Raw genomic sequence first — 24,060 nt, forward strand, 5'->3', positions numbered from 1 at the left:
ACTTCCCACTCTTCCCAAACCTCATCAGACCTCGCCTAGGTGATATCTTCAGAAAGATATGATCACCTACCTCAAACGCCAAAGGCCTCCTCCTACGGTCGGCATAACTCTTTTGTCGACTCTGGGCTGTAACAAGCCTCCTACGGATAAGCTCAACTTTCTCCGTCGTCTCCCTAACCAACTCCGGACCCAACAAAGGTGCATCACCCACCTCGGCCCAACACACTGGAGACCTGCACGGTCGGCCATACAAGGCCTCAAACGGTGCCATACCAATGCTAGACTGAAAACTATTGTTGTAGGCAAACTCTACCAATGGCAAGTGCCTCTCCCACGTCCCACTGAAATCCAGGACACAACCCCGAAGCATATCCTCGAGGATCTGAATAGTACGCTCGGACTGCCCGTCAGTCTGAGGATGATAAGCCGTACTAAAGGTCAACTTAGTGCCCAAGGCACTCTGCAAACTCTGCCACAACCTAGCAGTAAAACGAGGATCTCTATCTGAGACGATCGTCATTGGGACCCCGTGCAATCTCACTACATCCCGAATATACAAATCGGCAAGATGATCTACCGAATCTCTCACGCGCATAGAAATAAAGTGCGCCGACTTAGTCAACCGGTCTACAACCACCCAAATAGCATCACTACCCCGCTGAGTCTTCGGAAGACCTACAACGAAGTCCATAGTGACATGCTCCCACTTCCACTCGGCAATAGGCAAAGGTTGCAACAAACCCGCTGGCCTCTGATGCTCGGCCTTCACTTGCTGGCAAGTAAGGCACTTCGATACGAAAACAGCCACATCTCTTTTCATACCCCGCCACCAAAACTGGCGACCCAAATCCTGATACATCTTAGTACCTCCCGGATGCACCGCAAGGCGCGAATGGTGAAACTCTCGGAGTACTTCCTCACGGCAAGCCTCCGGTACAAACAAACGGTCTCGGTATCTCACACTCAGGTCGGGATACACCGTCAAACCCTTCTCAACTTTCCCACTGGAGATCTTCTCTCGGAGGGATTCTACCTCAAGGTCACCTCTCTGTGCCTCTAACACTCTAGTCACAAGTGTAGGCTGCACCACAACAGAAAACAAGGCCGCAGCCTCAACAGATTCGCCCAGTAGCAAATCAAACTCGCCAAGTGCTCCCAACATCACCCATTCCCGGATGGCTATACAAGCTACATCACTAATGGTTTTCCTACTAAGGGCATCGGCCACAACATTGGCCTTTCCCGGATGATAATGCAACTCAAAATTATAATCCTCGATGAACTCCATCCATCTCCTCTGCCTCAGATTCAAGTCTCTCTGTGTAAACAGATACTTCAAACTCTTGTGATCCGAGAATACCTCGAACCTCTCACCATAAAGGTAGTGCCTCCAGATTTTCAAGGCAAAGATCACAGCTGCTAACTCTAGGTCGTGTGTGGGGTAATTCTTCTCGTGTATTTTCAACTGACGTGAGCCATAAGCTACCACTTTTCCCTCTTGCATCAACACACAACCCAAACCCTCTCGTGAAGCATCACAATAAACCGCATAACCCAACCCTCTCTCCGGTATAATCAACACCGGAGCGGTGGTCAACCTAACTTTCAGCTCTTGGAACGACTTTTCACAAGTCTCACTCCACACAAACTTGACTCCCTTCTGAGTCAGTCTAGTCAACGGTGACGCTAACCTGGAGAAATCTTTCACAAACCGACGGTAATACCCAGCCAATCCCAGAAAACTGCGGATCTCAAACACACTCTTAGGCTGTGCCCAATCTTGCACTGCCTCAACCTTGGATGTATCAACAGACACCCCTTCCCCGGATACCACGTGGCCTAAGAATTTGACTTCCCTCAGCCAGAACTCACACTTCCCAAACTTGGCATACAGCCTATGGGCTCTAAGTAATTCAAGCACCACTCTTAAGTGCTCCTCGTGCTCTTCCTCAGAAGGCGAATAGATAAGAATGTCGTCCACGAAGACGACCACAAATCGGTCTAAGAACTCCCGGAAAATCCGGTTCATCAAGTCCATAAAGACTGCCGGTGCATTGGTAAGTCCGAATGGCATCACCAAAAACTCATAATGGCCATACCGCGTACGGAATGCCGTCTTAGGAATATCTTCCTCCCTGACCCTCAACTGATGGTAACCCGATCTCAAGTCTATCTTAGAGAAACAACGGGAACCCTTCAACTGGTCAAACAAATCATCTATACGGGGCATAGGGTACTTATTTTTAACCGTAGCCCGATTCAACTTCCGGTAGTCTATACACAATCTCAAGGCACCATCTTTCTTTTTAACAAAGAGTGCCGGTGCTCCCCACGGTGAAACACTAGGGCGAACAAAGCCCTTATCTAGCAATTCCTGGAGCTGAACTTTCAACTCAACCAACTCTGCTGGAGCAAAACGGTAAGGTGCCATAGAAATCGGCGCCGTACCAGGCACTAAATCAATAGAGAACTCTATCTCTCGGTGAGGTGGCAAACTAACAAGATCTTCGGGAAAGACATCCGAATACTCACAAACCACCCTCGGTAATACAACCTGGGTCTCACCACTCTCACCACTCTCAAAGCTAGCAAGTAGACTACTAAGCTCACTTCGCCCTCGCGAATCATACCCCGGTGGCAAAACACTACCAACCCGGTCTCCCAAGAAATGGAACCACTCCCCGCTCAAGGTACACAATGTAACCCTCTGGCGGTAGCAATCAATAACAGCCCAGTATGACGATAACCAGTCCATACCCAAAATAACATCAAAACCCTTCATGGGCATGACAACAAACGGAAAAGGCCTATAGTCGGCGACCTCTATATCACATCCTCTAACACCCTGTTTCAGAATCAACTCACCACCCAAAGGCGATACCACACAAATAGGAGATGCTAACTGTGCTAACTCCAATTCCAAAACAGATGCAAATGCAGCAGATACAAAAGAATGAGATGCACCCGTGTCTATCAACACATTAGCAACTGAGTTGCAAAACAGAAAAGTACCTCTCACTACTGATGGAGCCGGTACTAAATCCTGCGCGGTAACAGCATACACGCGCCCCGTAGGCCCCTGGTCTACCTGCTCACCTCTCGGAGCAAAAGACTGCTGCACAGACTGGGATGACGAAGCTCCCGGATTGGCCCTCGAGGCCTGCACAGACTGAGCTGGCTGAAAACCCTGCGTCTGCCTAGAACCAGACGCTCCCGAAGTGGCACTCAACTGTGGGCAAAACCTCTTCATGTGCCCAGGTTGTCCACACTGATAACAAGTCAGGAGCTGCCCCCTGCCCAAACTCTGACTCGGCGGTCTAGCTGAAGAAGAAGCAGCTTTCTGACCCCCACCCTTCTGCGGGCAAACAGAAACCTTGTGACCCAGCTGGCCACACTTGTAACAGGTGAAATCCCTCTGACTGCCTCTCCCCGAGCCTACACTCGGCACTGGAAAGGTCGATCTAGAGACTGCACCCTGAGACTGCTGAGGGTTAGAACCCCTCTGCCTCCTGCCATCACTCTGACTATCCTGGCTCCTCTTGGAGCCTCTCTGACCCTCATCCTCCTCCTGCATCATAAGCTCCATATGAGCTGCAGCATCTACCAGGTGTCTATACTCTCGAATGTAAGACCCACCAATTCTCAACTTGAGGCCCCGCCTCAACTTCCGCTCAAACTCATAACAACGGCGTTCCTCAGACGCCACCAGTTCAGGTGCAAACCTAGACAGACTGGTAAAAGTAGCCTCAAACTCGGCCACTGACAAGCCCTGCTGATTAAGCCGGCTAAACTGATCCCTCAGCTTTTCCCTAGCTGCTGCTGATAAAAATCTCTCCTGAAAAGCATTCACAAACGCCTCCCAAGTACCACCAACACGTGCTTTCTCGTATTTCCACCATTGACCCGCATCTCCCTTCAGTTGGAAGGATGCCAAGGTCACTTTCAGTGCTCCGTCCTCGATGCCAAGCATCTCAAACGTCTTCGTTGTCTGTTCGAGCCATTCATCTGCCTTAAGCGGCTCTTTAGGATCCCCGATAAACTCGTCCGGATTACACCGAAAGAACTCCCTCTTCAAGAAGGAAGGCCCTGTCTCAGCTGCCTGATTCCCAGCTCTAAGAATACCTAAAGCTCCTGGTATCTCTCTGGCCAAGGCACCCATAGCCTGCTGACCTACTGGCTCAGCCACATTGGCCTGCCCAACTCCCTCCTGCACTGCCGGAATCTCACCCTGTAACGGTACTTCCTGCCTCGCAGGTCTACCACGCCTAGCACCTCTTCCTCGTCCTGACATCCTAATAAAGGCAACACAGAACGTTAGCACATTCATAAATGTGCCGAAACTAAACACTCACGTCCTAATGCATGGACAAGTGTAATTCACTCCACATAAGCACATAAACACATAAGCACTTACGAACTTCATTTCCGGATAATAATAGTCCCGAGGCGTTACTAGAGTTCCGGTTAGAAACAGCATTGATCAAGTGCTTTTCCAACAAGACTCCCAGAAACTCAAGGGTCCAATCAACATCCTAGAAATTAAATCCCATACCCACATAGTCACATAAGCATGTTATCAATTAAGCACATAGCATATGATACTACATCTAAGTCTCTACCAAGCGAGACAAACCCATTGTGATACTAATCACTTCCCACGTACCCAAAGTATTCGAACCCGGTACGCTCTGATACCAAGTTGTAACGCCCTCAAAATAATAACAATAAACCCATCAGATAAGACATGCATTTACATTTAAACTAACCGCATTCCTTTCATTCATTAGAATTTCAGGAAATAAGTATTACATGTTAACCTCATAACAAAATGCCCTACGGGCTTACAGCTTTCCAAGTTAACACTTGGTTACAACAAAGAGTTCTAACTCGATTACACATTAAGCCCTTGGCTTGAAATTACATGTAATACATCAAAAGTAAAACGACAGAACTATGCCCGCCACTAGCCTCCCAGCTATGTCCTTGGAGGTGGCATGCTTCCTGTACCTGAAAATGATATTCCCATATAAGGTGAGCCACAGCCCAGTAGAAATACACTAAACCAACCATGGACAATGACTAAAACATTAGCAATTGATAGTTGGTCAACACTGATACAATCACATAAATTACATATTTATGTCAACGACTTACAAGTCCCAATTACTCTTCATTTTCCCCTTTTCAACAGATAAGCATGCTAGCTCTATCATCATTTCCACAGATATGTATAAAAACTATATCTTACATTCAGATAAGCGTAAAAGCTATATCCACATTCTCAACAGATATGTATATCAACAATATCCACAGATAAGCATACAAGCTGTATCCACACTTCACAAAGATAAGCATATGAGCTCTATCTTCACTTCTCTAGACAAGCATATGAGCTCTGTCTACGGAGTTCATCCCCTATCTCCTCCCAATACCTATCCGGTTTAGAGGTACATCCCCTATCTTCCCCTAAACCGCGGAGTACATCCCCTATCTCCTCCTCTACACATAACGTATATAAACACATTGGTTCTATATACAATCACACAATACACACAATTAATGTATTCTATCAACCGTCAAGTTCCATGACACATTCCATTGATTAGTTTCCGTTTACCTAATCATCATGCATTGTCTACAACAATCTCGACTATCCTCCACCGATAGCCCAAAGCAGTTATTTCTAAAACAGAAAATAAATGCACAAATGGATATTCAATCAACATTTCATTTCCTCATTTCTCACCAATTAATTATCCCAATTAATTAAACAATGTAATTAGGCCATTTCCCATAATTACCATTTCAACCCTTAGGTCCCATTTTCATCAATGATTCAACAATCATTCTATTTTTCTATGCCAAACATGCATCTAGGTTTATTATAAATAAAACCCCAACTTTTGTAAAATTACACAAAAGCCCCAAACTTTCACAAATTTACCAAACCAAGCCCAACATCTCAAAATACCAAAATTTAAAGACAAAACCCATAGAGAGGAGTAGGTTATCCCTACCTCAAATTCGGAGCTCCAAGGGAGAAGACTACAAAACCCAACGTGCTCCAAAACCCGTGATTTTCAGATTAAAATGTAGCCCTCGACGATCAACAACCTTTTTGTAAAGGCCAAAGGTGAGTAAATCACTCCTACTAGATCAAAACCTAGAGAGAAGGTAGAGTCTAGAGTGAGAGACTCAACAATGGTGTTTTTGGAAAAGTAAGAGAGAGAAGGGAAAGTGAAAAAGTGATTTGGAAAGTCACAAATTCGGGACTTTAACCCAGGTCTCCGCTCGAGCGTAAAACACCCCGCTCGAGCGGCCACTCACAGACTTCCGCTCGAGCGGCCAACCTCCCGCTCGAGCGCAGAATGCACTCGCCCAGCACTTTTGCAGAACCAGGCCTCCGCTCGAGCTCCCAATCCCTACGCTCGAGCTCACAACACTGCACAACAAATACTGGATGGGTGTATTATCCGCTCGAGCGCCAACACCTCCGCTCGAGCGTACAGGCCAAAAATCTGGGCAACTAGTTTTGGTTTCTAAACTCAACCAACCTGTAACAAACCCGCTCAACACATCCTATAACTCAAATACAAAGTAAGAAAGGATGTAAACAAGATAATAAACCACTACCAACATCCACGGACACATGTCCGGATCACTATACAACAAGGGTAAACCCGGGATCGCTATAGCATGCCTCCCTCATGCCTTGCTTGGACCTTGACATAGGTGCAACGTGCCACCACATGCCAAGCTGAGTGTCCAAGTCTTAAGGTGCTAACAGCAGTCCACTTTACTGTAAAAACTAAAAGAAATACATCAAAAATAGCATCAAGCATAAAATTAGCCAATACCCTAGGCAAGTTCTAAAGTAGAATCTTGCCAAATAGCTATATTGGCCTTGGAATCTGATTTGCCCCGTCTCTTGTAATATTTTCGGAACTTCCTAGGCATGTCATTTGCTTCATTAGGCTAAAGTTGTTTTAATGGTCTATCATTGATCTAATAAATTGTTAACTATCTATTTTTATTAAGTTAGGAGGCTAACGATGGTATCGGAAAATACTTCATAAAGCATATTGTGAGTTTCTATAGTAAGTACGAATGAATCGTGAGTACTGCATCAATTATGATTTCATTGATTTGATTAAATTGCATTAATTCTGCTTTTCATATAATATTCTTCATTTAGTTACTTCCTTTTTCATACAATTAATTGTGTTCGTTGTACTAGTTACTTTTTCAACGAATGATTGGGTGCAAGGGTTGTTTGATTTGCACTTTATCTAATGTGAGTCCATTTAGATAGTTACCAAAGTTCTGGATTTATATATATATATGTTTAATTTTAATGCAGGTTGTGCCTAACATTGCTATGGTTGAGACATATGTTAGATTGCTGCTCCTTGCACCTCATTCAATGTTTCGATCACATTTAAGTGTAATTTTCTCCCCCCTTCTTTTTGTTTTAATACTTCTGTAGACTTGTAATATTTCTTGAGTTATTTTCATTGCATTGATTGATTAATTAGTGTTTGGGAAGTGAATATGGTTTCTCTGGAGACTGGAAAAATTAGATGCAGGACCCATTAATCTGTAACCTGTACAAGGGATGCCTGCTTTCCTGTAGTTTGAAGGATGACTGTGTAGTTTTTTATCATGATCTGACTGTTGGTCTCCATTGTTCTTTGACTGTGCTTCCACAGTTCCACTAGCTACTTTGCATAAAGTGAATCTGTAATGATTTGGAGTTCTCCTTCCTGCATCAAACCAAGTAGCTGCTGAGAGATAACATCAAGCTCTGGATTTTATTTTTTTTTTAAATTTATTTTTTTTTTTTAGAAAAGACTGACTCTCTGCGGAGCCTAAAGTTAAGGCTTTGAACTCCAATCAAAAAGCCATTTTGGTCCATGTGAAATTGTTCCTAAGAGTATCTTCTAACTGTTTAATTGATTTGTGTCTATTATACTTTGTTTGTTTGATGGCTTGATATACATTGTTACCTGTTTCCTGACAATTTAAGCTTTTGGAACAATCAATGACATAACATGGTATTAGTGCTTTGGTTCCAAGAGGCCCTGGGTTTTAGGTCTCGAAATCTATTTTTGTTCTCTGTCATTTGTTGTTCATTTCAGCCTGTATGCCTTTCCACATGTATGATGGATTGCACATGACGGGAGTGTTAGATAGCTTGATATGCATTGTTTAGGCCTACTTTCTAACAACTTAAGCTTTTGAGACAATTGATGACTTAACAAAATTCAGAATTAAGAAGTGTTTGAATTTATTATTCAGATTAATTTAGTGAATTAATTTCATTTCAGTTGACAACTTCTATTTCTAGGCCTTCTGTTTTTTCTTTGCAAATTCTGATTTTAATTAATGGTTGAGATTATCGTGATTAAAAGGTTCAGATTTGTTGTTATTAAGGTTTTAAAGCCTTTGAAAGGTTGGTTTTACTGCATACCGAACTGAGAAGGTGCAGCATCATTTCTTTTAGAGATTGTAACTGTTTTGCTTCTTTCTTCTTCCTCCCTACCTTATTCCATTTTTTTTTTTAGGTGATTAAATAAACGTACTATTCTCAAAAAATATTCCCCATGTTTGGTTTCAGTTTTTGAGTTAATTTTCAGAATTTGTTTTTGAAAAAGTGACCATTGTTTGGTTGTTAAAATTAAATTCAAAAGTTCCTCCAGAAAACATCTAATCACTTGGCATAAAGAAGACATAATTTCTTTTTCCCAAATGGCTTGGAAAATTGGATTTTTAGAATTTTTTTTTTGTATTTTTGGAGTTCACCAAACAAAAATTCTAAATTTTCCTAAAAATTGAGTTCAAAAAGTGGAACCAAACATGATGATTACTACTCTAATATTTTGAAGGATCTAGCTGGATCAGGTGTTGAAGCATCCAATCTGTCAATCAGCCTCAATTATGGTTTTTGAAAATTTGAATATCCCCAGATAGAAATTTCATTCTCTTCTCTTTAGATTGTTTGAGCCAATCAGGTCAAGAACTGAGCTTCAAACCTTTGCTGGGTTGAGGAAATGCCCGATTTCTAAAAGCTCTCAGTCGACCAATTTTAGACAAGTAGACAGATTAAATTAATTCAATTTTATTAGAACTAGAGTCGACAGTTGTACACTTGGTTATAATTTCTCATAAGAGAAGCAGACGAATTCAAGTTTTCCAAATCACGTTACTCAACTATGTGTCATCCCTGACTTAAAAAAAAAAGAATATCCCAAGCTCATAAACATAAAAAACAGAAGCTTTCAGTGCACTTTCAAATGAAATTCACATAAATCTTAACTCAAGAAGCCTTGGTCCCAATTTCTTGTTAGATTCTCAAGTAATAAGGAACATAGATGGGAGGCAGAGAGTGAGAAGAGAGAAGTGAAAGAGAATAAAATAGTGTACCATACTTAGTGGGATCCTTATATATGTTATAGCTATATGCTAAATCTAAAATTAGTGTCCCTCACACTTGTTTGATTTTTGACATGTACAATGGAATGAAATTCACAACATGCCTGACCCCCAATTAATTGGGGTTTACTTATTGTATAATTTTTCTCTAATTTTTTCTTTTAAAAACCATATCTTCAGTCAAGTTGAAGTTAATCATTTCTTTTGGAACCAACTCAACCTATGTTCTTCTCAGCCTACCCCTTTGTCTTTTGGCACTCTCAAACCTGAATTCTTACGGGCGCATTGTTTGATCTCTATTGCATTTTGTCACACCATCTCAAATGATTATCCCTCCTTTATTTTCTATATCCTAATTTTGTAATAATTGATCCTAGATGTAAAGCATTGACACCTAATTTGTCATGTAAAATAATGCGTTATTGTTATGGATATCATTTCACTTACTAGAATATCAATACATATATATTATGTATATAATATTTTTCAGTGAATTTTAATGATTAATGCTTATGTTACACAATAAAATTCAGAAAATACAGAATACAGATATTGAGAGTTCATATGTAAACTGCACAAAATGGTACAAAATTTGACAAGGGCATAGATATTTTAAATAAGAGTTGGGACAAGAAACCTAGATACACAAAAATTGAGGTCTAGATAAATAGGTTGACAAGAAAACCTACATTTCTCTATTTCTTTTCCTCTCTTACTTCGTCTTTTTATCTTTGATGACCCTTCATCTTGCAAATCAAACCTAATCTTTATTAGGTTCCTTAGGAGTTACAAACCATATTTTTTTTCTGTAATCTCCAGATGGAATTTCAGAAAATTTAATCTGCCAATACAATCTTCTCACTACTTAAAGGGATCATTGATTGCAAATTTCTGTAGATTGCTTTTGTGCAGCCTTTATATTGTTCTGCAGTTGTTCTTATCTCCATCAGTTCCTGACTATAATCCTTCAAGAAATATAATAAAAATCATTAGCAGATGTTTTTTTTTTTGATTTCTGTAGTGAGAGCATTGCACTCATGGGTCTTTCCCATTTGTGTGTTTGGCTTCTCTCTTTATTTTTGAGAGGATCAGCCAATTTGTGTCTCTTATGATTAGGCATTTTGGACTCACCTTGCTTTGTCAATATCACACTTCTATATTTCTGTTAGTCTCAGTAAGATGACATTATTCTTGGCCAAGAAGTTACTTGTCTCACTTTTTCCCTTATTTTATGTGAAATGCTTTTGCTTACTAATGGAAAAGTGCCATAATATTGCAATTCCTTTTAGCATCTGTCACAGAGGAATGCAGCCATTTTGAACAAGCCTGGACCTTCTCTTTTGGTGCTTGAAATTCTAAACTACCGTTTGCTTTCACTCTACGGGTAATTGAATGTCTAGTCAATCTGGTAAAACTTCTCGGCTTTGAATGAAAAAGTTTCCATTTGAGCATGTTGAAACCAAAAGAAGATTGAGAACCGTCATGGCAATCAAATATTTGTATTTCAATCTTTCTGTCTAGAATCCATTGGCTTTCAGTTGCCACGGAACTTTGACATTAAGTTGAAAATCTAGTTAAGTATATGCAAAATTAATGTAACAACATTGAAAAATATTAACTTACCTATTTTTTTGCTTTGTAGGTACCAAGGCAAAAGCAAGAACTTGATGTATGATATAACGAAAATAATTTCCACGCTAAAAGGGAAACATGGAGATCATCGCATTTTTAGATTGGCTGAAAACTTGTGCATGAATCTTATTTTTTCTTTGTGAGAGTTTTTTGTTGTGAAGAAGGAAGGGAAGGTAAGAAATATGGACTTAAAATTACAAATTCATTCATTGCTACTGGGAATTAAAATTCAAGTGTGTATATTTCTTTTCAGGGTCCTACTGAATTCACAGAAACCTTGAATTGTATAACCATAACAACCCTTGCCATCATCATTAAGACACGTGGGATTGCTAAGGCTGATCAGATGCTCTATCTTCCAAACATGTTGGAACAGATATTGTCAATCAGTCAGCATACATGGTCAGAAAAGACTCTACGCTACTTCCCTTCTATTCTTCGTGATGCCTTGAATGGGCGGATGGATACAAGAGGACTGGCAATCCAAAAATGGCAGCAGGTTCATAACATGCTTCACTTTGATATGAATTTTCTTAAATTTTCCAGTTTTATGTTCTTCATATGTTATTGGTTGGATTTGCCAACTGAACGTGGCTGGAGGGCTAGGGGTGAGGAGTTTGTTGACTTTTAACCAAGCTTTGTTAGGGAAATGGTTGTGGCGCTTTGCTTGGGAGCCAGAGCGTTTATGGAGAAAGGTGGTGGCTGGTAAGTATGGTTTAGCTCGGGAGGGATGGAGGTCAAGGGATGTGCTTGGTTCTCATGGTTGTGTGTTATGGAAGGGGATTTGGTTGGAGAGCAGGGTGTTTTGGGAAAGGGTGGGGTTTCGGGTGGGTACTGGGCTAAGGGTGCGGTTCTGGAAGGATAGGTGTTTTGGTGTGGTTTTGTTAAAGGATCGCTTTCCTTTGATTTTCATTGTTGTGGTGGATAAGGAGGCGATGGTGGCATCTTATTTGGGGGGTGGGGATGGGGTGGTTTGGGATATTCAGTTATGACGACAGGTCCAGGACTGTAAGGTTGATCAGTTGGTGGAGTTATGGGTATATCTATATGGGTTGGGTGTGACTGGGGTGTGGGAGGATGTGTTGGCGTGGAAGGTTGTGGAAGCTTAAGGGTGTTTTTTGGTTTCATCATTCTATTGGAGTATGGTGGGGGAGGTGAGACTGGATTTTCCTTGGAAGAGTATTTAGGTGCCGGAGGTCCCGTCTAAGGTGGTTTTCTTTATGTGGGCAGCGGCCTGGGGCCAAAATCTTACTCTAAATAATTTGATGTGACGTAGTCATGTTCTAGTAAATCGGTGCTGTATGTGTTGTCAAGATGTAGAGTCTGTGGATCATTTGTTGTTGCACTGTCCTGTGACGTTCTGTTTGTGGGGATTTGTTTGTTCCCTTTTTGGGATTGTTTGGGCTCAGCCACGGAGGGTGGTGGTGGACATGTTGTGGAGTTGCGGTGGGGCTCGGGTGGGCCGTCGAAGGCGGTGCGTGTGGTCTTTGGTTCCATTCTATTTGATGTGGCTAGTGTAGTTGGAGCGTAATAGGCGTACGTTTGAAGAGACTTATCATACTGGTAGTTGGCTTGAGAGTCGTTTACTTGTAGTTTTGTATAGTTGGTTAGAGAGGAAAATTGATCCAGACACGTTTGGTTTTTTAGATTTTTTGGATGAGGTCATTGGTTAGTGGGTGATTCTTGCCCCTTTGGGGATTTTTGTATTTATTGCGTCATCTTGATGCTTCTTTAATAAAGTTTTGTTACAACTTATTAAAAAAAAAAAAAAAAAAAGAAAATTCTGCTGAAGTCATCTGCAGAATGTGGATGGGGAATTCAAGGATGAAAGCTAACACTTCATAGGGATGAGAGAAGGTGTAGATGCTACGGAAGAATTTGGTATTTCCCTCTCTTCTGCTGGGTTATGAACTAGCCTCCTTGTCTTGTTCATTGCCTGAAGAAGAGATTATTAATTTTGAAGTAAATAAAGCTCTGAATCCTGATAGGTTTAAATTATAAAAGGTGATAAACCCTATTCTGAAGGGGATAGAGATGAGGTGTGGAGAAAAAGATCACAATTGTTTGTAAAGGCGCCATGACTTCATAACATCATCTTCTAGCCTTTTACGAGTCTTCAAAATCTTTACCAATTTTTTCTTTCTTACAGGGGATGTCAAATTTCTGAAATGTTTTCTTAAAATCTAGAAAATTTCTTGCCCCACACAGAATACCCTGATGGCTTAGGCTGTCTTCTCCTAATAAAGAGACTGAAGTTTGAGTCTTCTTAACTTACCTATAAATAAAAAATAAAAAAAATGATGTGCTCATTGTAGGCGAATGCTTGTATTCCAGAGTCAAAAAAGAAATCTTCTATATCTCATGCAATTTAATTTGAAGAAGGCTGTTGATCGTGTTCTTGAAGCTTGTAGAATTTTATGCTTTCGATGATGGGAGGATTGATGTGTTGAAGGTTATGAATTTAGGTATTCCCTATTGTTTGACTACTCTTGGATGGATTTTCATGCTGCAGAAAAATAGAATCAAGGAGTTCTTACACTTCCTCTTATTATTGTGAATTGTGATAAACGTGCTTTGTTCTTCATCTTCAATTTTTGGATGCCATTGGGTTCTTGCATGACTAATTTTGTAGTGAATTGTTATGATCACACCTATTCAAAACCTTATCCAATCTCCCATGTGAGAATATAATTGTATATATTAGGCATGTTTGTGTATATATTAGGCATGGTTTTGTATTTCCTTTTTGGTTTAGGTGTTAGGTTTATATAAACTAAGGTCTTGATGTAATTGAGATACAAGTTGAATATACAATGTTCTTCAGAAACTTACAGAACCAACCCTAATCTCTTCCCTTCCCTATTAGCCTTCAATTTACTTATTAAAACCCTAAATAACTCACTGTTTAGGCCATCAAATAACCTATTCAAAATCCAGTGCTGTCCTACATCATAATGTTTGTTAGTTTGAATTCGCCGCAGGTTTTTAAATTATAAAAAAAAAAACTTCACTTACTCACATACTGTCATTTCATTTTGGCAGTCAGAAACTACTGTGATTAAGCAGTGCACTCAGCTTCTTTCACCATCAGCTGATCCTACTTATGCCATGACTTACATCAGTCACAGTTTCCAATGCACCGAGGTTATCTTTGTGCTGGTGCATGGGTACTGATGCGTGGCCATCCTGAGAACATTAACAGTGCGAACCTGGTAAATTCACGCTGCCTTTTTTTCCCCCAATTCACTAGAAAATATTTTCCTTCCTTGCCATCATTTTAGTTTTTGATGTTTCTCTTGCAAAAACTTTGCTATTTAATCTTTTCCTGTGTGGATGATGAAATTCAGGGATGTGTCTTAAGAGAATTTTCTCCTGAAGAAGTGACAGCGAATATATATAAAATGGTGGATGTCCTTCTTCATCACATTCATTTGGAGCTACAACATGGACATTCCTTGCAGGTTTGGCATTGTACCCTCCTTTTTATTTTTCTTCTCCTTCCTCTCTCTCAAAATAATCATCGGTGTTGTATTTTTCAGGAGCTTATATTAAAAGCTTCCAGAAACCTTGCATATTTTGTTTGGACCAATGAGTTGCTTCCCTTGGATATTTTGCTTTTAGCACTTATTGACCGTGATGATGATCCCCATGCTTTGCGAATTGTGGTACGTTTATTTAGCATTACTTATTAGGTCTTCTAAAGTGGGTTGTCTTTTATGTATGTATTAGTATCTCTATCAAATGATTGCAGTATGTTGATTCACTTGTATGTTGGATAAGTTTGATATAGATTTTGTGTCTCATTAATGATGTTGCAATGATTTCTTCATGTCCCTTATTTCTGATGTGTTGCATTAGTGCTAAAGTTTCTTGTCCAAAATTCATTTTTGTTGGAGGGAGTATGGATCGAAAACAGGAGAACAATGATTCAATGGGGAAATTAGATGAACCAGCATTGTAGTGTACAATATTTTCAGTATTTTATTTTTCTTCGTTCTCCAATTAAGGTCATCATATGGCATTAGTGTAATAATTTTTTTTTCTCCTTTTTGATAATTTTAAGGGTGGTCCATTGCCAGGGAATCAGTGTCCCACATTACTTGGAATTGCCACATCTTTGCTGGTTATAAGACTTCAGTTTCGCTCTCCTTAATACCTAGATTTTAAAGAGAAGTGTGAGTTGGGCTTTTCAATTTGGTATTAGAGTTTGATTGGTCCTATGATTGGTGTACCATTTGTCTGGCTACTATATGTTGTGCACCAGCAGGATGTGTTGGAATGTGTCCCACATCACCTAGATTGAAAAGTCCAACCCACACTTCTCCTTAAAACCCAAGTATTGAAGAGATGGAAACTGGAACCTTATAACTAGCATCATATATGGAGCAATTCCAGGCGATGTAGGATACATTCCAACGCACCCTCCTGGACCACAACATACAGTATCTGGACAAACGGCACACCAATCACGGGCCGAACTAAGCTCTGATACCAAATTGAAAAGCCCAGACCACATTTCTCCTTAAAATCCTGGTATTAAGGAGAGGGAAACTGGAGCCTTATAACCAGTACAGACACGGCAATTCTAGGCGATGTAGGACACATTCTAACAGTTGTTGTCACAGAAAATAAATAAAAATGGACAAAATGTCCTACAAAGTGACTTTCAAGGAGGCGAGGACCAAGCCCCACATCTTCTCTCTCTCTGGTCTGTTGCTTTTCACACCATGGACAAGGAAGTCACTTATCCTTCCATCTTCTCCAACCCTTCAAGACTTCAAATCAACTACCGCCATTATCAATAGAATTTTAAGAACAAACTCAAAGTATGCCCATGATAAAAAAAAAAAAACTTGAGTAATGTTAGGAATCATAAAAAAATATCATGAAATCTTCCATGAAGATTTCTCTTCCTTTGATTAGTGTGTGGTGTTTTTTTGTATGTGTAATCTAATGGTGGAGAATCTTTCATAATCATTTTCATGGTATTTTTTTCATGATACGTAGCATTACTCAAAAAACTTTGCACTTTCTCCAATCCCCCAAATTCAATGCGTCCACCATGAAGGGTAACAGGCCACCACAATTTCACTTTAATTTTGTGAATGATCTGGGTGAAGTTTGCACTGGTGATGGAATCAGCATGGATGAACAGTGAAAGATGAGAACTATTTGAGACTAAAGATCTATTGGTTGAAAAATGGAAAGTTCTTTAAGCTTTTGGAGGATTCATGGATGTAGCCACAGCAGGGATCACCTATGGTGAAGTTCCAAGCCAAGCTCAAAAGGCTTAAGCTTATTCTTAGGCAGCTCAACAAAGATCATTGTTCCAACATCTCAACTAGAGTGGTGGAGGCAAGGCAAAATTTGGAGCAATTTCAAGCCACATTTTCAGATAAAGAGCTTAGATGCTAATTCCTTGATGCAGAATTCACCCTAGCAGAAGTATCTGTTAAAAAACAGAAGGCTAGGATTAATTGGCTTAGGTTGGGTGATCAAAATACCAAGTTTTCCACCAGAACATGTGCAATCATAGGCTGAGGAGTAAAATCTTAAGCATAGAGCTTTGAATGGAGATGCATTAGAGGATCCTAAACTAGTAAAGGAGGAAATCGTTATATATTACAAGCAATTGTTGGGATCTGAATTTGCACAAAAAGGGAAGGCTGACTTGTTCTTAATAGTTTTGGTCTCCCTCAACTCCAGCATGATCAGCAAGGTCTTCTTGTGAAACCATTAACTGTTGAGGAAATAAAGGCTGCCATATTTGGCATCAAACCAGACAAATCTCTAGGGCATGATGGTTTCAATGCTTATTTTTTTCAAATGAATTGGAATGTGATTTGGCCAGATATGATAGCAGAGAAGTTTGCTTTGATATAAACTTTTTCTCAAGATTCATTTAAAATTTCTCCAGTAGTAAAACTAAGACAATGGATACTTGTGGTTTGCATCTTTACATATTTCGAGAGAGTTGCCTTTATATTGTTATTGATTTTAAAATGGTATAGTAATCTAATTTTGCAGATCAATCTACTTGAGAGGCAAGAACTTCAACAGAGAGTAAAATTTCACCTCATGAATCATGGCCCACCTGAGCACTGGCTTGCCTCTGGCATGTTCAAGCGTGTTGAAGTGCAAAAGGCTTTTGGAAATCATCTCTCTTGGAAGGAAAGGTGACGTCCTATAAACTGTAACATAGCTTGCAAAAATCTGTAGAACATAATTTGTTTGTTATGGTCAAGGTTATGCACTGTGTAAGTTAATGAGTGAGATTTATTCATGACAACCTACAGTAATTAAACAAAACTAAATAAATAAAGAAGCACTGGTTTTCCTTTGGATTATTCAATCTGTTGAACAGCAGAAAGATCTTGCAAATCATCTCTCTTGGAAGAACTGACATCTTGCAAACTGCAACATACCTTACAAGAATATCTAGAACATATTGTTTGATAAGATGAAGGTTCTGCACTCAAGTTGCAAGTTAAAACTTAATGAGTGAGACTCATTCACGATATTCTATGAAAATTAACAGATAAAACATAAACAATACACAAAGAAAACTTTTTTTTTTTCTCTCTTTATCGTATTTCAATACAATGACTGTGAGATCATATTTTGGTTATATTCAACATATAGCAACTGTTACTTCCATGACTATCTCTCCATACAATAGAATGCTGTCACTTTGACACTCCTGGAGATGTTTAGAGGAGAAGACATGCTGAAGGAATGAACAAATAAACTTGCAAAAAGTATGGAACAAAATATGCATAATGTTCTTTTAGATTACTGGGGTAGTAGCAATATCGATTCCAAACTAAGCGAGAGCCACTGCTCATCACAACCGAATCCTCAGACCAATCAACATAGGTGTCATACTCCTTGGGGCGATTCAAATTTTGCAATAAATCGCAGATACTTTTTCCCATGCAAAAAAGTCTTCATGGCATGGACACAAGCCATGTAATTCAAACCATTCATTTTTTTGTAGTAATCATTGTTGTCAAACCTTGTGGTTGCTTCATGTAAATTTTCTCTTCTAGATCACCATGAAGGAAGGCCATCTTCACATCCATTAGAATTGTACTCATTTTTTTGTATAACTTTGCCATTCAGGCATTCAGTTTTGAACTCAGATTTTAACTATTAATAATCAAGGGACAGAAATATTAAAGGATGGCATCTTCCTTGAACCAAATTGGAATTTCACCACTCTTGAGATGTTCATCAAAATTATATATTTATTTTAAGTCATAGTAAAGTATATTAGATTTTACGTTATGAGCAATATTTTCAATTCTCTTCACTGCTAAGTCCATATGGGCATCATCATGGATGTGTATAGCTGATAAGTTTTTGCCCACTTGCACATGTTCCAATGGATATCTAAGATCATAGGTTTGAAGATTTTAATATCTATTCCTCCAATCCCAAAGATTAAAATATACTTTCATGGCTTGTCAATATCCAACCACCATGTACAAAGCACCTTGAGGACATATAATCAAATTGTTTGGTATATAGTTGGGTTGAAAGCATTTTTGTGATGGACTTGTATGTGACACCACTTAAGTTTATTAAACTGAGCACCATTTTTCAGGGAAAGAGATGTAAAATTGCCATTGTCTCCATGAAAGCATTGACGTAGCCATTTTGAAGTGACTGAATAAATTCCTGTTCCTCTTCTGGGTTCTCATAAATGTAGTCATGAGATCCCTTTTTCCCATTATTTTCGTTAATGCATATATTTCTTTCTATCTAGATTATTTTTTTGCTCTATCTTTGTAAACTGTGCAATTTCATTTGATTTGATTGCCTGCACTGTATTGACTCTTGTTTTTCTCATCTTGCACCACACAGGCATCCCACATTCTTTGATGATATCACTGCACGTTTGCTTCCAGTCATCCCCTTAATCATCTATAGACTTATTGAAAATGATGCCACAGACTTCGCTGACAGAGTTCTGCAGTTGTTTTCCACATTTCTTCACTATTACCCCCTAAATTTTACATTTGTTCGTGATATACTTTCATATTTCTATGGTCATCTTCCAGGAAAGGTTATTCTCCGAATACTGAATGTACTGGATCTTAAAAAGGTAATGGTGAATCTCTTTCCCCCTCCCCCTACCCCTCTCTACTTTGATCGTTGCTGCTGCCTCATTTGTTCCTTCTTGTTGTGTTTCAGATCCCATTTTCTGAGTCATTTCCCCAGCATATTAACTCATCAAATGCTGCAAATTGCCCGCCATTGGACTACTTTGCAACGCTTTTATTAGGTATTGTGAATAATGTTATTCCTCCTTTAAATAATAGCTCAAAAACTGTCTCACTGGGGGATGCTTCAAGTAATTCCCTCCGTACACACAAGAATTCAGCGACTTCTCAGCCCGGACCAACAAATGCTTCCGAAGGCCAGAAAGCATTCTATCAAATCCAAGATCCAGGGTCACATACTCAGCTGATGCTTGAAACAGCAGTCATAGAAATACTCTCTCTTCCTGTATCTGCATCCCAGATTGTATCATCACTAGTTCAAATTGTTGTGCACATACAACCAACACTAATCCAATCTAGCAATGGTCTGCATGGTGCTCCTAATGGTGTTGGGCAAGGTTCTGTTTTACCAACTTCCCCTTCAGGAGGAAGCACTGATTCCTTGAATGCAAGTAGACCAACTCCTTCTGTCTCAGGAATTAACACCTCTAACTTTGTTTCGCGAAGTGGCTATACATGCCAGCAGTTGTCTTGTTTGCTCATCCAAGCTTGCGGTCTTTTATTGGCTCAACTCCCTACAGATTTTCACATACCACTCTATATGGAGGCATCACGTCTAATAAAAGAGAGTTGGTGGCTTACTGATGGGAAGAGGTCACTTGGAAAACTAGACTCTGCTGTTGGTTATGCTTTGCTTGATCCAACATGGGCTGCCCAAGACAATACCTCAACAGCCATTGGTATGTACTTGATAACTTTGGTTTTGTATTGATAAATTTTACCCATGGTTATTAAAATCGCGATACAGTCCAAAATCGCGTTCCGGATTGTAGGATTCATACAAATGATCCAGATCGTTGTAGGATTAATGTTACAATAGGATCACAAGTAGGATTGTAGATTTTGTGATTTTTCACCTTATTTTTAATATGTATCATTCTAATTTATATTTTTATCTTTTTTTTAATAGAATGTAGGATCTTACGATTCTCAATCCGATCCTGCGACCCAATCCACGAGATCCTCTCACCGATCCTACCTAGGATCCCGATTTTAACAACCTTGATTTTACCATGTCTTTGGTGCTGATATTTTATCTCTATATTTATTTTGCTTTTTTCTTTTCATCCTCTAATGATGAGGGTGCTGTCTAGCCATTTCATTTTTCTGTATGTATAAGCAATATATAAATCTATTGCTTTCATTCACTGTTGGGGGTAATGGAGCTGCCTCGAAGTCATTTTCTTTTCAATGGCAAATCGAATAAAGTAGAACACAGTACGAGAACATTTTTTTTGTGTGCTTGGGACAACTAATTAGTTTTTAATTGCCTGATCATAAACTTTTGCTCACATGAACACAATTTATAGCTCAAACCTTCTGCTAAAACATATAGCAGTGAGTTATAACTTCTCTAGGATTGAAGCAGAGTAATAATGAAAGTCAAATTGTTTCAGTTCATAGCGTATTATCTAAGCTAACAAACAATGTTTTACTTGCTTTGAGGTAGCCGTGGTCTAGTTCTTTTCAAACTGATCAGCTAAACATTCATCACCTTGAACCATTTCAAGTTTTAAGGACTAATTGTTTCTTACATTATGTTTTTTTTATTGACCCTCGATCCTGTAATGTGATCATTTTTTTGCTAGGTAACATTGTGGCCCTGCTTCACTCTTTCTTTAGTAATCTTCCACAAGAATGGCTAGAAGGAACACACCTTATCATAAAGCATCTCAGGCCAGTTACATCAGTTGCAGTGTTGAGAATAGTATTCCGTATTATGGGTCCGTTGCTTCCACGATTGGCCAATGCACATGCTCTTTTCAATAAGGTCAGAAAATTACTGATTCATTTCTAGTTTAATTCTTTGAATTTCAGTATCTGGTATTCAACAATGAATTTTATTTCCATTCTGATTTAACCTCATTACACTTGCTACATAGGCAATGGTAGGTCTTATGTCAGACTGATAGGTGTAGTTGTAACTAACCTCTAATATTTCCAAGCATCAGTGAGAGAATTCTTACAATCTCTTCACAACTTATAGTGACTTAATAGTTTTTCACCATGCTAAAGTGCATATATTCTTGTCTTGCTCTGAGATCTAGTACTCACTTCCTCTATGTAATAAAGATGACTTTGTTTAAACCATCCTCTATGATTCGAATGTGTTAATATAAAACTAGCCTTAGGCCTCGTTTGGGAACAGACTAATTTAGTAACTTTTTGGCTATTTGGCTAAGATATGAGTTAAAAAAAACTAGTATGTTTGGGATGACTTTTTGACTTTTTACGAAAAGATGTGCAAAAAGTATAGAGAAAAAATAATCTTTGGCTTTTTGGCTAATTTAGTAACTTTTTAGCTTTTTGGCTAAACCGGCTAGTCTCCAAACGAGGCCTTAGTTCTTAGCCTGGATCCAACTCCTCTAAAGCAAAGCACCCAACAATGTCAAGGCGTCCTTAAGGGCTAGATTAGTCAATCTGGCCCAAGATGCGTTCATTGACCAAACCACCGTAGGAATGGAGACCTTTCAATAGACCATGGGAAAAAGTCATTAATCGTAGGCATTGTTGTAAGTATGAATCAAATCATAAATCGTTTTGCTAAAATAATGAATCGTGAATCGTAAAATTCACTCTATTTAACATAATATATGATTTTATATATGTATGTAGATGTAAAAGTACACGTTTGAAATGAAATAAATTTTAATATAACTAAATCATAAATATGTATATAGATATAAAACCATGTACATTAATATAATTAATTTATCTCTCTTTTATTTTGTAAAAACAACATTGTTTTATGTGTTACGCAAATAGAGTTGAATTGTAGTGAATCACATTGAATAGTAGCAAATCATGCTGAATCATAAAGAATCATAGTTAAACGCAATTGAGCCATAAGATTCATACAGTTTAAGATCCAACAACACGTATGAAATTGTTTTGGTCAAAATTCGTACCGAATTGTATTGTGAATAGTAAGATTCTAAGAACCGTGATCGTTGGTGAATCATAGAACACCAAAAGTTTTGGTATCTTCTGGGCCTAACATCTTAAATTGATTGCTTAATTACATCTTTTGAATATGTTATGGTTGTAATATTCTTAAAATGACCTCCAGACTCTGTCATTGCTTTTAAATATAATGGTCGATGTGTTCGGGAAGAACTCACAGCTATCAACTCCTGTTGAAGCGTCGGATATAGCTGATCTCATTGACTTCATGTAAGATCTTGCTTCTCGTCTTTGAACCAATCCTATCGCATAAAATTTCAAATTTATCCATTTACCATCCACACGACCTTTCTTACATATGTTTGATTTGTTTATGCCCAACAGCTATCATGTTGTCCATTATGAAGGGCAAGGAGGACCTGTGCAGGCTAACAGTAAACCAAGGTATGAAGTTTTGGCACTCTGTGGAAGAGCATTGGAAAATTTACGTCCAGATGTACAGCATCTACTTTCCCATCTAAAAACCGATATCAATTCTTCCATCTATGCTGCTACTCACCCAAAGCTGGTTCAAAATCCTTTATAGCAAATGGGGTTTACCGATTTATAAGAACAGAATGGGGAATGAAGGTATGAATAGGAATGGTCCATACAGATAACATATATGCCAACTGTTTCTCGTGTTTTTCTATTAAATAATGTTTTTAAGTTACAAGTTAAGCATTATCGATCTGTATTTCTAGCGCATAACTTGCAATGTATTGGTAAAGTTGCCGTCTAGAAGAGGCATTTGGTAGCATTTTGTAATAGCAAATGAGTAATGTGACATGTTAGTATATTATTATACTTTGTATAGCATTGTTTATAGCATTACTTTAGTATTGTTTATTAGCATTGTATCCGTTCATTGTTATCATTTTGTTTGTTCACTTTCGGCTAAAGCTTTAGCCTTGCCTTTCGGTGCCTCACGTCTCGCATGGCATGCCTCGCATCCAATATCAGCTATAAATAGAGAGCTAAGCTCCCTTTGTAAACACACAACAAATTCAATATACACATTTATTCACTTGCTCTCTCTCTCTATCAATTTATTTTACATGGTATCAGAGCATCACATTTAGACAGATTGTTGCATCTCTCGACCTTCTCTGTCTTCCCTATTCAACCACACCAATCTCTTCGTCTCCTCACGACGAATCCATCGCCACCAAATTCATCACCAGACAACATCACACGCGCCTCCACGCGCCTCCAGAAGTTAAGGCCACGCGCCTCCTCGTTCTCCAACGCGCTCTACGCGCCTCTGCACTGTCCCGTGCTACTGTGCGCCGCGGCCTTCTCTGCTAACGTGAGCCGCGTGTTTCTGCGTCAGCCGACGTCAGCCCTACTGCTTTCGTGCGCCGCCTGCTGTCCTCTGCTATTGTGCGCCGCGCACCTCTCTGCTAACGTGCGCCGCGCACCTCTCTGCTTTCGTGCGCCGCCTGCTGTCTGCTGCTATTGTGCGCCGCGCACTCTCTGCTAACGTGCGCCGACCGAATTTTAACCAGCCACTTTGACCAGCCCATTTAGTGCCTTTCTGGTCCAATTTTTTGGTCCGGTCACTCTTTTCCCACTGATTTCGACCTTCTGAATTCACTGGTACCCTCGGATTTTTTAAATTCTACCTCGAAAGTATGATTTTTCCCTCATGGATCGTCTCGACTCCTCTAACCACCCTATTTCCGTTGTTCTTGACGGGACTAACTATGTCTTATGGGCACAAGCTATGTCTGGATTTCTCAAAGGAAAGAAACTTTGGCGCATCATC

At 39.4% G+C, this 24,060-nt stretch overlaps 1 protein-coding gene across 3 annotated transcripts; it reads left to right on the forward strand.

Moving 5' to 3' along the window:
• The first annotated feature begins 11,136 nt into the window (after positions 1-11,136).
• LOC114311521 (mediator of RNA polymerase II transcription subunit 23-like) lies at positions 11,137-23,020 on the forward strand. 3 transcript variants are annotated; one of them, XM_082870653.1, is made up of 12 exons: positions 11,137-11,237; positions 11,318-11,563; positions 13,380-13,529; positions 14,107-14,276; positions 14,412-14,525; positions 14,604-14,729; positions 17,092-17,240; positions 18,931-19,171; positions 19,261-20,029; positions 20,939-21,120; positions 22,420-22,523; positions 22,638-23,020. In XM_082870653.1, the coding sequence occupies exons 4-12, from the start codon at positions 14,199-14,201 to the stop codon at positions 22,837-22,839; spliced, it is 1,965 nt and encodes a 654-aa protein (XP_082726779.1). In that variant the 5' UTR covers positions 11,137-11,237; positions 11,318-11,563; positions 13,380-13,529; positions 14,107-14,198; the 3' UTR covers positions 22,840-23,020. The 3 variants fall into 3 exon arrangements, with proteins under 3 accessions (XP_082726779.1, XP_082726781.1, XP_082726780.1); XM_082870655.1 differs by having other exon boundaries at positions 13,476-13,529; XM_082870654.1 differs by lacking the exon at positions 13,380-13,529.
• The last annotated feature ends 1,040 nt before the right edge of the window (positions 23,021-24,060 follow it).

Source organism: Camellia sinensis, chromosome 5 (assembly GCF_055761805.1).
Source record: "Camellia sinensis isolate YWXY chromosome 5, ASM5576180v1, whole genome shotgun sequence".
In the NCBI taxonomy this organism is placed as follows: Eukaryota; Viridiplantae; Streptophyta; class Magnoliopsida; order Ericales; family Theaceae; genus Camellia; species Camellia sinensis.

Excerpts from the sequence above, each read along its gene's own strand:
- LOC114311521 (XM_082870653.1), top strand. The coding sequence starts at position 14,199 with ATGCACCGAGGTTATCTTTGTGCTGGTGCATGGGTACTGATGCGTGGC. Across the intron at positions 17,241-18,930 it reads CATCTCTCTTGGAAGGAAAG|GCATCCCACATTCTTTGATG; the intron begins GTGACGTCCTAT and ends TGCACCACACAG. Across the intron at positions 19,172-19,260 it reads ATGTACTGGATCTTAAAAAG|ATCCCATTTTCTGAGTCATT; the intron begins GTAATGGTGAAT and ends GTTGTGTTTCAG.